General features: G+C 35.9%; 1 protein-coding gene across 1 annotated transcript in view; it reads left to right on the forward strand.

Annotated features, from left to right (window-relative positions):
• Window positions 1-14894, forward strand: part of LOC139960227 (IgGFc-binding protein-like) — a 45941-nt gene that overhangs the window by 16067 nt on the left and 14980 nt on the right. The window contains exons 11-33 of the mRNA XM_071958455.1: window positions 456-596; window positions 997-1135; window positions 1598-1780; window positions 1942-2138; window positions 2662-2839; window positions 4409-4725; window positions 4849-5007; window positions 5402-5546; window positions 5905-6087; window positions 6384-6577; window positions 7176-7350; window positions 7896-8218; window positions 8811-8969; window positions 9317-9461; window positions 9892-10071; window positions 10632-10831; window positions 11044-11218; window positions 11444-11772; window positions 12074-12226; window positions 12493-12637; window positions 13096-13284; window positions 13591-13665; window positions 13939-14144. Coding sequence (XP_071814556.1) covers window positions 456-596; window positions 997-1135; window positions 1598-1780; window positions 1942-2138; window positions 2662-2839; window positions 4409-4725; window positions 4849-5007; window positions 5402-5546; window positions 5905-6087; window positions 6384-6577; window positions 7176-7350; window positions 7896-8218; window positions 8811-8969; window positions 9317-9461; window positions 9892-10071; window positions 10632-10831; window positions 11044-11218; window positions 11444-11772; window positions 12074-12226; window positions 12493-12637; window positions 13096-13284; window positions 13591-13665; window positions 13939-14144 — 4290 coding nt within the window. The remainder of the gene's footprint in view (window positions 1-455; window positions 597-996; window positions 1136-1597; window positions 1781-1941; window positions 2139-2661; window positions 2840-4408; window positions 4726-4848; window positions 5008-5401; window positions 5547-5904; window positions 6088-6383; window positions 6578-7175; window positions 7351-7895; window positions 8219-8810; window positions 8970-9316; window positions 9462-9891; window positions 10072-10631; window positions 10832-11043; window positions 11219-11443; window positions 11773-12073; window positions 12227-12492; window positions 12638-13095; window positions 13285-13590; window positions 13666-13938; window positions 14145-14894) is intronic.

Here is a 14894-nt window from a genome sequence, read left to right on the forward strand (position 1 = left end):
ATATAGTCAATGGTCAAGTTTTGCTGATAGCTTATTTTCTGTCCAGGTAGGGTTTGGATTTTAAAGCCTTGTTGGCCGTGACGTATGTGACCTGTGGGTGGATCACGTTAAAAGCACAATGAGTAGAGCAGAAGACAACGATGGGTTATGTCATTACTTGTGCAGTAATAGGTTCATTGCACGCCACTGCAGTACGTAGTGTTTTGCCAAGCAACCCAGCGCAGGTAGTTTGACATTATTAAATAGCTGCATTAATAATTTATTGCCCTTTGTTGTACTTAGCAATAGCATGATCGCATGCTTAAAAATACAAACAAAAAGCTGAATATGTTTATGTGAGAAGAACTTTAACTCTTTGTGACTTGCTTTACATATTATTGCTTAAATATATCAATACATTAATTTTGAGAGGTCCTTTTAGTAATACTCGATGCTCTTATTGTTTTCTCTTATAGGTTCTAACAGTTGAAATTGGACTTACCGTTGAGTTCAAAGGCTACACAGCTGTTGTATCTCTACATGCAAAATATAGCAACCAAATAGATGGAGCATGTGGAAATTGCGACGGGAATGCCGACAATGATTGTGCAGGAGATGTAAGTATTTGTTGCAAACCTTTCGACTTCATAGATATCAACTTTTCTAATGAACAAACCTTAATTTCTCACTTTGACATTCCTTACTAGTCTGATGCTCTAAGAGGAAACTTGATTCATAAAAAAATAATTTGGAAGGACTTGCAGATTCAAATATATGGGGATTTGTCTCTCACTTTAATTGTATTTATACTAATGTGAACATATGTTCTTTCGAGTTTCAAGAAAGTGAATATGTATAACTTGCAAACGCGACCAGTAGGTCAATACCTGCTGTGAATAGTTGGGTAGAAGAAGTAAGCGAGCATTAACCATTAAGTAATTCGGATCATTTTGAAGGTTAGCTTACAAATATCTTTATGAAAAACCATGTATTTTCTTGTTCTTCTCTATTTCAAAGACTCAAAAAGATATTTTCAAATGCGTTCATAACTGGGCTACCTCAGAGGACTGTGAACCACCTACACCGTTTGATGGATGTCTAGAAAACCCAGATAATAAACCCCAGGCAGAACAGATATGCAGTAACATCAATACAGGTAACAACTTATCCCATTGTAGTTATAGAGGAGGGCAAAAAGCTAGTCCAGTAGCAAAAATATAGCCAAATGTGTCAAATAACTGTAGTTAATGAGATGTTAGGACAGCATTATGGCACAACTAAATATTAAATGTACGGTGTTTTCAGTAACATCTTAGTATCTAACTATACACTTTTATTTGATAAAAGTCACTACAAGGCATAACAATGTTAGTAGCAGTAGCATCACGTGGTCAATATAAATGTCGTACAAGTATTATATGTAAATTAAAGGTTTCTTTTTGCTAAATGGAAGAAATTTCCAGGGATAAACTTAGTCATGAAGAATAACCAACGTATTGGTTCAGGTTTTATTCAATAACAAATATTACAATATTAATATCGTTATGAACATGATACCTTGTAAAGTAACGTTTTTCTTAAGAAAGAACTAAATATGGAAATCTGTATTCCTGTTCAGGTATATTTGATGCCTGTGATGGAGTTGTAGACCTAGACAGTTTAGTTGCAGTTTGCGAGTATGACCTCTGTGCTACATTACCTGACCAATCTCTCGCTTGTGATCATTTCGAGAATACTGCCAAAATGTGTCAGAAAAACGGAATCGATATCGGAAACTGGCGGGATGAGATCCCAGAGTGTTGTAAGTATAAAAATACAAAAATATACAAAATGATTGTGAAGAGCCAAAATATAAACATTGGAAACAGTGTTAATTAATATTTGATGTTTATCAAATGTTTGTCATTGTTACTTATTACAACTTATTTATAACGAAACTTCAACCTGGTTAAATATCAACAGCCAACACATGTTCAGCGGACACTGTCTACAATCCTTGTGGTAGTGCTTGTCCAAAAACCTGTTTTGGTGAGACGTCAGATTGTGATCTCGATTGCGTGAACCTTTGTGAGTGTCCCGAAGGGACAGTTCTGGGTAACGGACAATGCCTAAAACCGGAACAGTGCGGATGCCAGTTACCTGATGGAGGATATCTCCCGGTAAATAACGTAATTATAGTCCATTTAAATTGAAAAAAAAGTGTTTTTCCTTTGAGTGACGAATGCTTTAAAGCTTAGCATAACAATAACTCACAATTGGTTTTAATATCATAGTCATATAAATATTAAGAAGCACATCATTATATTCTTTCAAAAAAACTTTCCCAATCGTAATTCAAACTAAAACTTCATGAATAATTAATCACAACACTCATGAACGTCTTCGTCTTATGTTTCTCTGTACACAATACATTGTTCTTGTTATCGCGGCATTTCTTCTTAATATTCTTAGGCTCTTGTTAAATGTTTTACGTTCGTTGTTGTAAATTTTGTTATGGTTACTCTTATTAGCTTTAAACTTGAACAATGACATTTGATTTGGAATTTAATTCGTCATTGAAAATAACTCCGTCCTATAAAGCATATATTACTATAAGCCTACCTACCTACTCCTAAGATAATACAAAAGATACAAATAATTCTATTACCCGAAATGCTTTATATAAAGATTTTTTGGTCATAGCTGGACGAATCAGTCTACGATGCCGACTGTGGGGAGCATTGTTCATGTGTGGCTGGGACTTATACGTGTGAAACATCTTCTTGTGATCCTGATGCTCAATGCACTGATAAAGGAGGAGTAGTTGGCTGTTACTGCAATCCGGGTTTCACAGGGGATGGACTTACATGCATTCCGGAACGTACGTATTTGATATATACTATATGATTAATTTTTATTAAGATACCGAAAGATATTAAATACCACTGAGAACGAAACATGATCAACAAACCCATGCAAAGCCGTACTCAACGTTCTCAGGCATAACGTTGTCGCACGTGCTAATTGTTATCCTTATCCGACGCCCCTATGCAAATTCCTGTCTAATGACCTCACGTACGGCCTTCTCCATCGTAATCATGACCTTTTCTAATGACCTAAAGTTCCTAAACAATAACCTTGCCTGACTTAACGATACTCATGCAAAGTGTCGTCAACGACTTTGTTCATAGTCTTGTCTTTTGCCCTCGTTCGAATCGCAGCTGCGACATGTATGCATCAATCATCATGTTTTTCTTGAGAGAGTAACATTTACTGCCGATGATACCGTGATAACCGGTTGCCTGCAAAACAATGTTGCTACTCCGTATGATAATGAATTAGGTGATTCTGTTACTTGGTGCAACCAAAACTACCTAAACTTGAATGGTAAAAAACTATGGAGATAGCATTTGACTTCAGGAAACAGCCATGTGATCATGCTCAAATCAGTGTTAATGATGAGACTGTTGAACCGTTGCACCACTATGAATATTTATGTACTATCATTGACTTTAAACTTAACTTCAAAGACCAGGTTGATTCAATGAGATCAAAAGCTTGCCAAAGATTGTACTTCTACGTAAACTGAAATATTTTAAGTTTGACTACTATATTCTTGTACTTTTACCAGTCAGTGATGCAAAGTGTGCTGACTTTTAGTATTATTATTATTATTATTATCTTGTTCGGGTTGCTTACGAAGGATTCTTCTGGTAAATTAGATAAGATCGTAATGGCCGTCAGCCGTGCTATTGGTAGTGATATTTGTCTGAAGTCTGTCTCTGAACTTTAAATTGAAATGGTACACCAGAAAACGGATAGAATATTAAATGACCAAAACACATCCTCTTTTCCCCAACTATGTCTTCTGCCCTTCAGGTGCCATACTTCGCATGCCACGGTCTAAACATAACAAAGTCAGGTTTTCTTTTTAACCTAATTCTGTTTCTCTTTTCAACCTGAGAGAGATTCTATAGGTTGTCTTTTTTCCCCTAAGACTGTTCTGCATTTTCATATTTGTAAGTATTTGTATCTATATATATATATGTGTGTATGTATGAGTATATAGATGTTTATTTATATCACATGTATGTATATTGTTGCTGCTGATGTTTTTAACTTTTAACAACTTTTCTGTGGTTTATTTAATTATACTGATTTGTAACCTTATTCTTTTTGTAACTTTAATATTTAATATTTTCCGTGTTTGCTTCAGGGAGACAAATGTCCATATTCTCATGGACGAAATAAATCTATCTATCTGCACAGACTCTTTTATTAGTATTTTTTGTATTAAACAAAACATTTTGCTTGACGAATTAATAAATATATAATTTGAGTCGGTCGAAATTGCTACAACTATGAATTCATACCAACTGTTCATTTAACATTCTACCCATGTCATTTTTGAAAACCGTGGACTTAATGTTTTCTCCCCTTCCTACTATAGCTACATGTCGTTGCACTGTCTGGGGTGATCCACATTACACGACTTTTGATAACGTAAAATATGACTTCCAGGGAGATTGTGAATACACTGTACTCAAACCTTGTGAAGATTCGGAGTTTCCAGACTTTGAAGTCATTGGTAATAACCGCAAGAATACCCCAACCAGCAGAATGTCATATCTTAGGGAAGTTCGATTAGTCTATGGAGGCAAGGAGTACGAACTCTTACAAGATGGTGTGGTACTCGTAGATGGAGCAAATGAACCACTGCCATATGACGATGACAATGGAGTGCACATATCAAAGCCCGGCAATACTGTAAGAATCAGTTACTTTGACAATGTTCCACTATCATACACACATAAACCAATACAAACAAATTGCATAAATTATCATTCAGAAACTGTTTCTAGTTTTTCATATCCTTTCGTTTTCTTTAAGGTTCTGTACACTGATTTTGGCCTGACTCTTACTTGGGATAATGACCAAGGATTAACTGTTACCTTGGGTAAAATTGGTTACTTCAACAACACATGTGGTCTTTGTGGGACGTGCAATGATTTTGCTTTTGACGAGTTTTTGATGTCATCTGGCGAGCTTGTAAGTAGCCTACTTATTCTTTAAATCGTATAAAATAATACTGACTGATACATAAACATTAACTTGAATTCCAAGTAATATAATAATAGCATAGCCTTTTCGCGTACTTGTAAAATTCTATTAAAACAATACAGTTTAATGTTTATGCATTCTCGAGTAGTGGAAGATCAACTAAACCATAATTGACAAACAATATCAAATCGGGATGAACTGAAGTGCTAATATTATTCGTTTTATACCGCAGTTTGTTATCCATATACTAATCCATCCAATAACTATTAGTGCCTTTCCCCAAATATATAGATGCTGGCCCATCTCCTAAATGTACCCACTTCATAAAAGCGCTGTTAAAAGTTGTATGTTATGTCTGCTCCATATTCTGTTGTGTAATTAGACCAGCGACGTACTTGAATTTGGTACGAGTTGGCAGACTGGTGACAGAGAATGTAAGGATCCGCCCGTGGAGGTGACATGTCCTGCGGGAGAGGATGCTGAAACGGAAGCGAAGAGCGAGTGTAACGCCATCATAGATACTCTGGGTGAGTGTCAAGCTGATTGATACATACAAGCAAGGGCACAAGCAAAACGTATTGCATGGAACTATACAAACTTACAGGGGTGCACACAAGTTTTGTATGAATATGTTTATAAGGACGTCAACGAGGAGGTCGGGTGTAAAAACATTATACCAAAATGAAAGAGTACACTACAACTACTTTAATACGTTTCGTCAAAGACGTGAGTCAAGTTGAGAATTATAACTGTGTTCAAATTCGTCTGCTTTACGTTATTCACGCTTTTTAATTAATAAAAATGTTAGATATAATAGAAAAAGGGTATTTGGTCTGTGTTCTGCAACTGGAAGATCTAAATGACGTTATTTTTTGTTATTTAAAGGAGTTTTATCTGTGTGTCATGACTTCTTGGATCCAACACCTTACTATGAGACATGTGTTTATGACGTGTGCGCAGGAGAGGCTGGTTCTTTGTGTGCCAACATGGAGGAGTACGTAAAGGAGTGCATTGCCAATGGAGGCAATGTTTACTATTGGTGGAAGGATCGCCCTGAATGTCAACCAGGTAAGTGTATTGAAATTGAAGCAAACTCATTACTTGTAAATTTACAAAATGGCTTACGTATAGTAGAGTATAGTATATATAGAGCTAATAACTATTAAATAATTAGAACATGAATCTATTACAAACGTATTAGATTTCATCTGTACACAACCTTAGGGTTTCAAATTGGCTGACAGCGTTAATCAATTTCTCGCTATAGGTCATGAACAGAATGCCTCACTATGAATGATAGGTTTATACACTTCAACAAAGATTTTTGGATTGATACAAGTTTCATACTATTGTCTGGTTTTCAGATTGTCCTGAAGGTTCTCTTTACATTCCCGACTACCCCGGATGCCCACCAACCTGTGCGCAACCTATTGGTGACCCTGATTGCCCATTTGACTCAGTTCCTGTATGTTTGTGCAAGTATCCTGCCCTCGTTGATGGTGATCAATGCGTCGAAGATTGTCAAGGTTGTACCAATGAAAACGGAGGTTATATTATGGCAAGTTTAATTCAGTGCTCTAAATCTAACTGCTGGGTATCTAATACTCAATAGATAACAAAGTTCGATAGATCAATTTCTACGAAAAATGTGATTGTTTAAGAGCGATATTAAAGTTGACTTCATAAAATATTAATATCGAAATTATAAAAAAAAACTACCAACAGCGTCCTTTAGAGGGAATATATAATTGGCAAGTTGCTTCAAAGAGCCAACCAAAAGTGAAATGAGAACTTGTTAGCTTTTCTTATCTCGGTGTTCTCGAAAGATTACTATAGTTACTTGCTTTTCATCATGAAGTGTGAGAACGGGAGTATAAACACCTCTCATGGATACCTTAAAATATGATATATCCTGGTAGTTGACAATTAACCTATTTTAATGTGTTCCATATAACTGACAATATGAATTGGTTGATTCATGATTCATAATTACAAACATTTTATCCAAGACTATTCACATTTATTGTAAATTATAGAAAGCCTATTGAAAATGGTTTGGTGTCATTGAAAAGTGTCATCATTTTATGCTGTAAATCAAATAATGTAGTCGAAAATTTCGATCGTAACGTTAAACATGGTTATAACTTCTTTTACAGAATCATGAATCCTGGGTGAATGACGACTGTACAGAAACATGCTCCTGTTTAGACGGGGTTCTACAGTGTAGCTCTCTGGTTTGTGACGAATTTGCAGAGTGTGGAATCAAAGCTGGTCAAAGAGGGTGCTTGTGCAACGAAGGTTACGAAGGAAATGGCCTGGAGTGTACTGAAGGTTAGTTATATTAAATAACCAGCTACGACGGCTAAATGTTATCGTAGAATACAACACGAAAACATCACCTATTGGGTGGTTTTGGTTCTTTCAGATCAACTTACTGACAGTGAACACCAACATTACGTAAGAAATCAAAAAATTTCGATAAATCCGATTGATGTAGTAACTAGTTGAATTGAATCTCTGAATAAAACATTATTGATTAGAAACATAATTCCAAATATCTACATTGCTTTAGATTAAATATATCCTACAGTTGGTAGGTATATTGACTTAAATAGTTCAGCTGACACGTCACATCAGTTCCACTGAGGATGTATCAGCATTTGTATATTATATGTATGCTTTGTAACACAAGATTGGGAATAAATCTGTCTATTTTGGTCTTTTAACACATATTGAACCATTCCTTTGAATTGACAAATTCAGTAAGTGGATATTAAAGTAATAAGAAAACTATTGCATGGGACCTTCCGCAACAATATTGGCCAATGAAATGACAAAAGCTTGTATTCTCATAAAGCTTTCTGGGTTCTTTGTAGCTGCCTGCGAATGCTCAGTTTACGGAGATCCACATTACGTCACCTTTGATGGCAGTAGATATAACTTCCAAGGAGATTGTGAATACATATTGGTTGAAAATTGTAACAACGACGGGACTCTTCCAGATTACAAAGTTATTGTCAACAACGTGAAAGATTACCCCACATCCCCGGTGTCATATACCAGAGGAGTTCGATTGGAGTATGATGGAAATACCTATAAAGTGAATAGCCAGGGAACTGTTTACATCAATGGTATACAGGAGCCGTTACCTTACGTCAGCGAAGATGTCACTGTACAGAGGCTGTATCCAGACAGAGTTGTAAGTTTAAATTGACGATGCTTGTAAAAGGCGGAGTCCAACACAAAGAAACTTCTTTGAAACAATTAGCAAACATAACGTTACCCACCCGAAACCGGGATAATTACTGATAAAATGATGACTTCCGATGAAAGAAAACTTAAAGTGTTTCATCTTATTGTCAGATTCCTCTGTTCTTAATATAATAACAAAGGTATCAGGTGATACTCGGAAAGTCTTGAGATCCAAACCTCTTATTTAAGACAAATAGAATCATATTTTCAATGGTCTTCTTCAAACGTATTTTATGCCGACTTTTGGAAAAGATAAATATGTTATATCAGGTGATATTATTTTAAGTGATCAGAAAACTAGTGAATCCATTTATATTATGTCTTATTCAATGTTTTGTTATACATTCAACGCACTTTCCTACTGATTTGCAGTGATAATAAAGGTATGCTTTGTATCTGTCCATCACCAACGTCATTTTGAAACACTTGATATTGATTGAGCTTATGTCTGATATTTAGTTTGAAATAAATGTTACCATGAATAAAGTGCAACTATAAAGCTGGTTGCTAATCCACGTATTGTTGGTCTCTTTTGGTAGGTAATTGACACTTCCTTCCAACTATCTTTGATGTTCGAGAGCCCGTACTCTGTCCGTGTGAAGGTGTACGATGAACTGCATCTCGGAGCTACATGTGGGCTCTGTGGGACTTGTACAAAGGATCCGTCAGATGACTTCTTACTACCCAGCGGAGATCTGGTATCAAATAAACATATTTGTCGATATCCCCCATAAGCGTAACTTGATAATTGTATGAGTCTATAGGTCAGTTTATCACATACACGCTGTTATAATAAATGCGACATCTGAGTTGCATGTCGCCTAATCTTGAACTTGGACAAGTTACTCTTAATAAAGGTACACTCGAAAGAAAGTAATACTCTTTCATAGAGCCAACACCATTAAATATTTTACTATGAAAAATGGAAATATATATGATACTATAACAGAAAAACAATCTTGGGATGCTTGAATAGGTTGTTCATACAAAACATAACGAAAACGGTGGTCCTCATTGTCAAAAAACAACATGTTTCTTTTGAAAGGCTCCCAACGCTATGGATTTCGGTAACGCCTGGGCAACTGATTCCAGAGAGTGCATTGAGGATAATGGGGAGGAAGCGTGCGAAGAAGGTTCTGAAGAAGAAGTTGATGCAAAAAATATATGTAGTGTTCTTACATCGCCTGTTGGTGAGTGCTTGAAAGTCAGAAAACAATAAACAGCCTGAGAGAAGAATTCTCCAGCCAACCTTTTAACGAGTTAACGTTTTAACATGAAACAAAGGTATTAGTCGAATGTCTCAAATAAGTTGTCTTATTCAACGAATCCGTAAATCTTTAGGTTATGGGATAATTATTTCGAGTTATAATGAAGACAACGTTCATACTTACTTATATTACTTTCGACCTTCCTTTCATTTGTTTATAATTTTTGGCTTCCTAATTATCCAAAACATTTTATTTCTTTTGCCTGTTATAATCATATTGGATAGTTAATATGGTTAAGGTGGAGAATTAGATATATTCGGGAAATCACAATTGACTTTTTTGTATCCCATATCTCATCATCAATATGGAGCTGGTTTTAATTGTTTTACATTATGTCATATCTCTTATATAGGACCTTTCTCACAGTGTCATGGTTTTGTTAAACCAGATAATTTATTTGAGACTTGTGTTTATGATGTGTGTGCTGCTGGTACCAATGAAGTTTTTTGTAGCAACTTACGTAAATATGCAGAAGACTGTATACAAGCAGATGGAACACCCGGGGAGTGGTGGAATAGTGTGCCTGAGTGTGGTAAGTTCCTCTTTTATTATGTATATTTGTACAATTAGCTCTGCACATATGTATAATTACCTATTACTACTGCATATCATTATAATATCCAGCCCATATACACCGTAAGAGGAATAATGCAGATGCCCGACTAAGTGAAATACAAGGGCGAAGACGTAGTATAGCTATTTCAGTGTCTCCCCTTACCATAAAAAAACAAGATTCTCTGGAACTTTACAAGTTTATGATATGCAGTGTTGTTGTGTGCACTTTTACATGGATTTGGTAGCTACTTATAATTCTGAATACTAATCGAATAGGTAAGGTTTGATATACGCCGGTGATTATTCCATAGGTAGGGCTTTAAAAGATCTTGTGTAGGATTTTTTAGGAGTTTTCACCCTGGTGTTAATGTATAACACTTGGATATAATTGAAATATCCATGGTTCCATACGAATATCAGCCTGTATTGCACATTGCACCCATTACAACTTACACTTACGATTTAGAGAAAGCAGACTGAATCAACAAGTAGCTTTTACTTTGTTCGTTATTTTATTCATATCTTGATACAATTTAGGCAGCATCTGCCCTGACAACATGATTTATGATCCTTGCGACTCTGCATGTCAACCGACTTGTGCTGGAGGAAATGACGAAGATTGTAAATTGACATGTGAAGAGGTCTGCAAATGTCCTGATGGGCAGCTAGTGGACGGTGATGAGTGCGTCCCTAAAGCAGACTGTGGATGCACTCTCCCTGGAGGGGCCTATATTAAGGTAATATCATTGATTATGAAGCTTCCAGCCTTGTATTTGTTCCCTCTTGAAGGGCCTTTTCGCTGGTGTTCGATATAAATGAAATTTAGTTGATGTTTTATGACTCTCTATTGTGCTTCATTTTTTCAATCAATGTACAAGATTTGCCTTTAAATGTTTCTCCATACTGGTCTCTCACACGATCATCGTGTCCGTTATCTGTATGTTTTCAGAGAGGTGAAGAATGGTACAGTGAGGACTGCTCAGAACGTTGTCTTTGTTTAGATACTGGCGTTGATTGTAACTCTTATTCGTGTCCTGATAAATCTGTTTGTGACGTCAGGGACGGATTAAGGAAGTGCTATTGCCCGTCACAGTATGCTATGGTGGATGAAGCTTGTCGTAGAGGTATGTTATTTCTACCGCTGCTAATTACAAATAATGTAAGCTCAATATTATACATGATTAATATTCTTATTTCATGCAGGTCAGTAAAATATTACTACGATGATGTAGAAGAAATTATTGCTAATAGAGGATGGTTTCAATGATCATGGAGATAAGAAATATTTACTACTAGATCATTACGACTTTCGGTCTCGGTAATAACGTGATATTTGATCCTTTTGGCAGGTCCTTGCGTGTGCAATGTTTACGGCGATCCTCACTACACAACGTTTGATAAGCTCTCATTTGATTACCAGGGGGACTGTGAATACATTCTTGTACAGAAGTGTTCCACATCAAGTAGTGTGCCAAACTTTAAGTTGGTTGGTCGACACAGCCGTGATGCACCTAGTGACAAAGTATCATACTTGCGGTATTTGCGGTTCGAGTATGGAGGCAATATTTATGAAGTCTTCATTGCTGGTAAAGTGAAAGTTAACAGCAGATTGGTTAATGTGCCATACGAAGATAAAGAACTTGGCATCACAATAGGCAATCAGGTTTATGGCTTCACGGTAAGTGTATGCCCAGAACTTTTAATATGAAGCATCGTTATTATCATATCAACAATACAATCATGACTGAATATTGGAGACAATCAGTTTTTTTGTTCAGCCAAACCTTAAGTAGGCTGCATTATTGGGTTGAGTTTTGAGATTAACTTAACCTTCTTGTTATAACTAAGAATATTTTAAACAAAGAATGTACCGTCACTTCAAATGTGGTTTTTGAATAACATGCTTATTATTCGTGTTTTTTTTATAATTCTTGCTGTATCTTGCTGTCAATGCAAACATTTTCTTCCACATTTTGCAGACAATTGCAGTAGAAGGTCTTTTCATTATGTACGACAACTTACAAAATGCGGAAATCCACGTACATGCTGAATTAGAGGGACAAGTGTGTGGAATGTGCGGTACCTGTTCTGACAATCAAAGTGATGAGTTACAAATGCCAAATGGAGATATCGTAAGATTTTATAGTTTCTATCAGAGGAATTTTTTTTTTTAACAAAGCAATGCTGCCCGTATCGTTCTGTTGAGTTAATTTAATTACTTGTAAATCTCTTATTCTATGCCGGTAGTTTGCTGATTTATGATGAGTGCATGGTTCTTTATGTAAGAGTAACGCCCAAACTAGTAGCTGTCAGTCTCTAAAATGCAGATAAAGAGTAATTAATGCAATATATAAGGCATCTTATTATACAAACACTATTGCCTCTGGCTTTGCTGCAGGCGTCTTCGATCACCGAATTTGGGGCTGCGTGGAGAAACGATATGACATGTGAGACTGAAGGAGTCACTGAGAACCCTTGCGTAATGGACAGTCTAGAGGAAAACTGGTCAAAGGATATGTGTAATCTATTGATTCAAATTTCAGGTAAACACCTATCATCAGTACATGTTGTCTATAGAATGTAAACTTAAATGTTACTTCCCGATAGCAGCCGCATCATGTTAAAACTCAGATTTCTTCATTTTGTAGCTTTGTTTCAACGTGAAGATAAAATTGTTGAATAATTTTGAGCGAAACTGATATAGGATTGATGCATGATTACAACGTTTCGCCATATAAAAGAAAGGCCATGCGATGTATTAACAATTTGAGACCATTGCGTATACAATTTTGTAAACAAGGGTTGACTTATTTGTTCTCTGTATATTTCTGAATGAATTTCGACTTCGGTTACATTCATGTAGTCTAGTGTATCGGTTTTCGTTTGTTTAAATACTCCATCTTCACTATTAAAATTATCTAGAGATGTGTAAAATGAATATTCAAAACCAAAAAGAGGAAAGTTTCTCACCAACAGTTACAATCACATTGTTCTTCGTTAGGTCCATTTGCCCCTTGCTACGAGTTTGTTGATCCTCAAGTCGTTTACAATGCTTGCGTTATGGATCTCTGTGTATCCTTGAAACCGTCCTTCTCGTGTTATATCATGAAGATCTATGCCCAGCAGTGTAGGCAGGCTGGTGGGAATCCTGGTGATTGGCGTAAAGACGCTCAACACTGCTTTGTCCCAGGTAATTACCATGGCACTGTAATATACATTCCGGATAAGCGTAATTATCTCTTGAACCCATGAAATTACAGTTATTACGGTCACTCTATTTCAGGTTTGTGTATACACATTATTGAACGCATTGATATTACCGCTTTGTAAATGGTACGTTTCATAATATTTGTTTTTTTTTATAGAAAACACGACGGTGAGTTCAATATATCAATTGATTAACAGTTCCATTGCACAATAAATAACAATAGACAACTCTGTTCGTCAAATGACAAGAAATATTCTGCCAGTTAAGGTGTTCTGATTTACCTTGCAGGAGATGATAGCGGAGGAATGTCTGGAGGAGCTAGTCGAAGAAAGAGGGCAACGGGAGCAGGTCCCACAGTTCGAGGTAATTCTGTTTCATGTTAGTGGATACATTTAACCAGAAATATTCAAGATAAGAAATCATTATTCAAATGTATCATTTTTAATACCACATATTGTAATTTACTGGTATAGGTTGACAAATGCAGGCAACATATTCTACTTATTGCTTGATAGTAAAATACCGTTTAGTTTGAAACTATCAAAATCTTCCAACTTGTAACATTTTTTTCAAAAGGTGCAATTAATGCGGGTACTTCTTGATATTAACGATATTTCATTTTGCCTCTAAATTTAGTTGACGAATGTCCAGAAAATTCTATCCTCTGGGAATGGGGTGTAGGCTGTCAGCCAACTTGTAATGATCGAAGTGGTACAGAGAATTGTCAGTGGGACACGCTTATTGAGACCTGCATTTGTGCCAATCCACTTGTACTTTACAACGATGAATGCATAAATGTTGCAGATTGTGGGTGTACCTCTCCTGGAAATGACATAATGGAGGTAAATCTTAATAATGACTAAATTCATAGTAGTGATATATTCGTTCAGCCTATGCAACAACCACATCAAAGAATAATTATTGAAAAAAAATGAAATAAAATATATTTGATCATCTTTCTATGAAAAAAAGATTTCTTGAAATTATTGTGGTACCCTGGAACATGCTTAAAACCTCACTAAAAGTGACACCGTTCGATACAAATTTCATATTAATATTCTTTATTTTTATCGAGTTATATATCGTTAAACATTTTAAGATGAATAAAATTCGCCATATTTCTTAACGAGTACGTATATTCTGCAAACTTCAATCACAATTTGCAAGCCCAGCTCAACAAATCAAATCTCTCTGTTTTGTTTACGACTGGTAGGCATGGTTAGCCTGTGTAAGGTCTCTTGAATAGAATATTTCTTTTGGTGTTACCGATGTAGTATGAGATATTGTGTTATTTCCTTCCATTGCAATGCATAAACAGGTGTTTTCAGACGTTTCCTCCGTGAAATTGGGTAAAAAAAGTGGACGAGTACGAGTATACATGTTTAGGTAACATTTGTGTAATGAGCATGCTGATATTGGCGGTCGCAGTTATTTTACGGTGAATCGTTCGCGCCATAAGGTCAACGAAAAAAAAACATTTCTTTCTTTCAATTGCGACAGATTTTATCCATTAAACCCACCTGGCAAGAGTGCATTTAGAATAAGAAGCTTTGGATCTGCTTCGGAAGTTTGTTTTCCGAAATTCATCAGCA

The sequence above is a fragment of the Apostichopus japonicus genome, chromosome 1 (genome assembly GCF_037975245.1).
Source record: "Apostichopus japonicus isolate 1M-3 chromosome 1, ASM3797524v1, whole genome shotgun sequence".
In the NCBI taxonomy this organism is placed as follows: Eukaryota; Metazoa; Echinodermata; class Holothuroidea; order Aspidochirotida; family Stichopodidae; genus Apostichopus; species Apostichopus japonicus.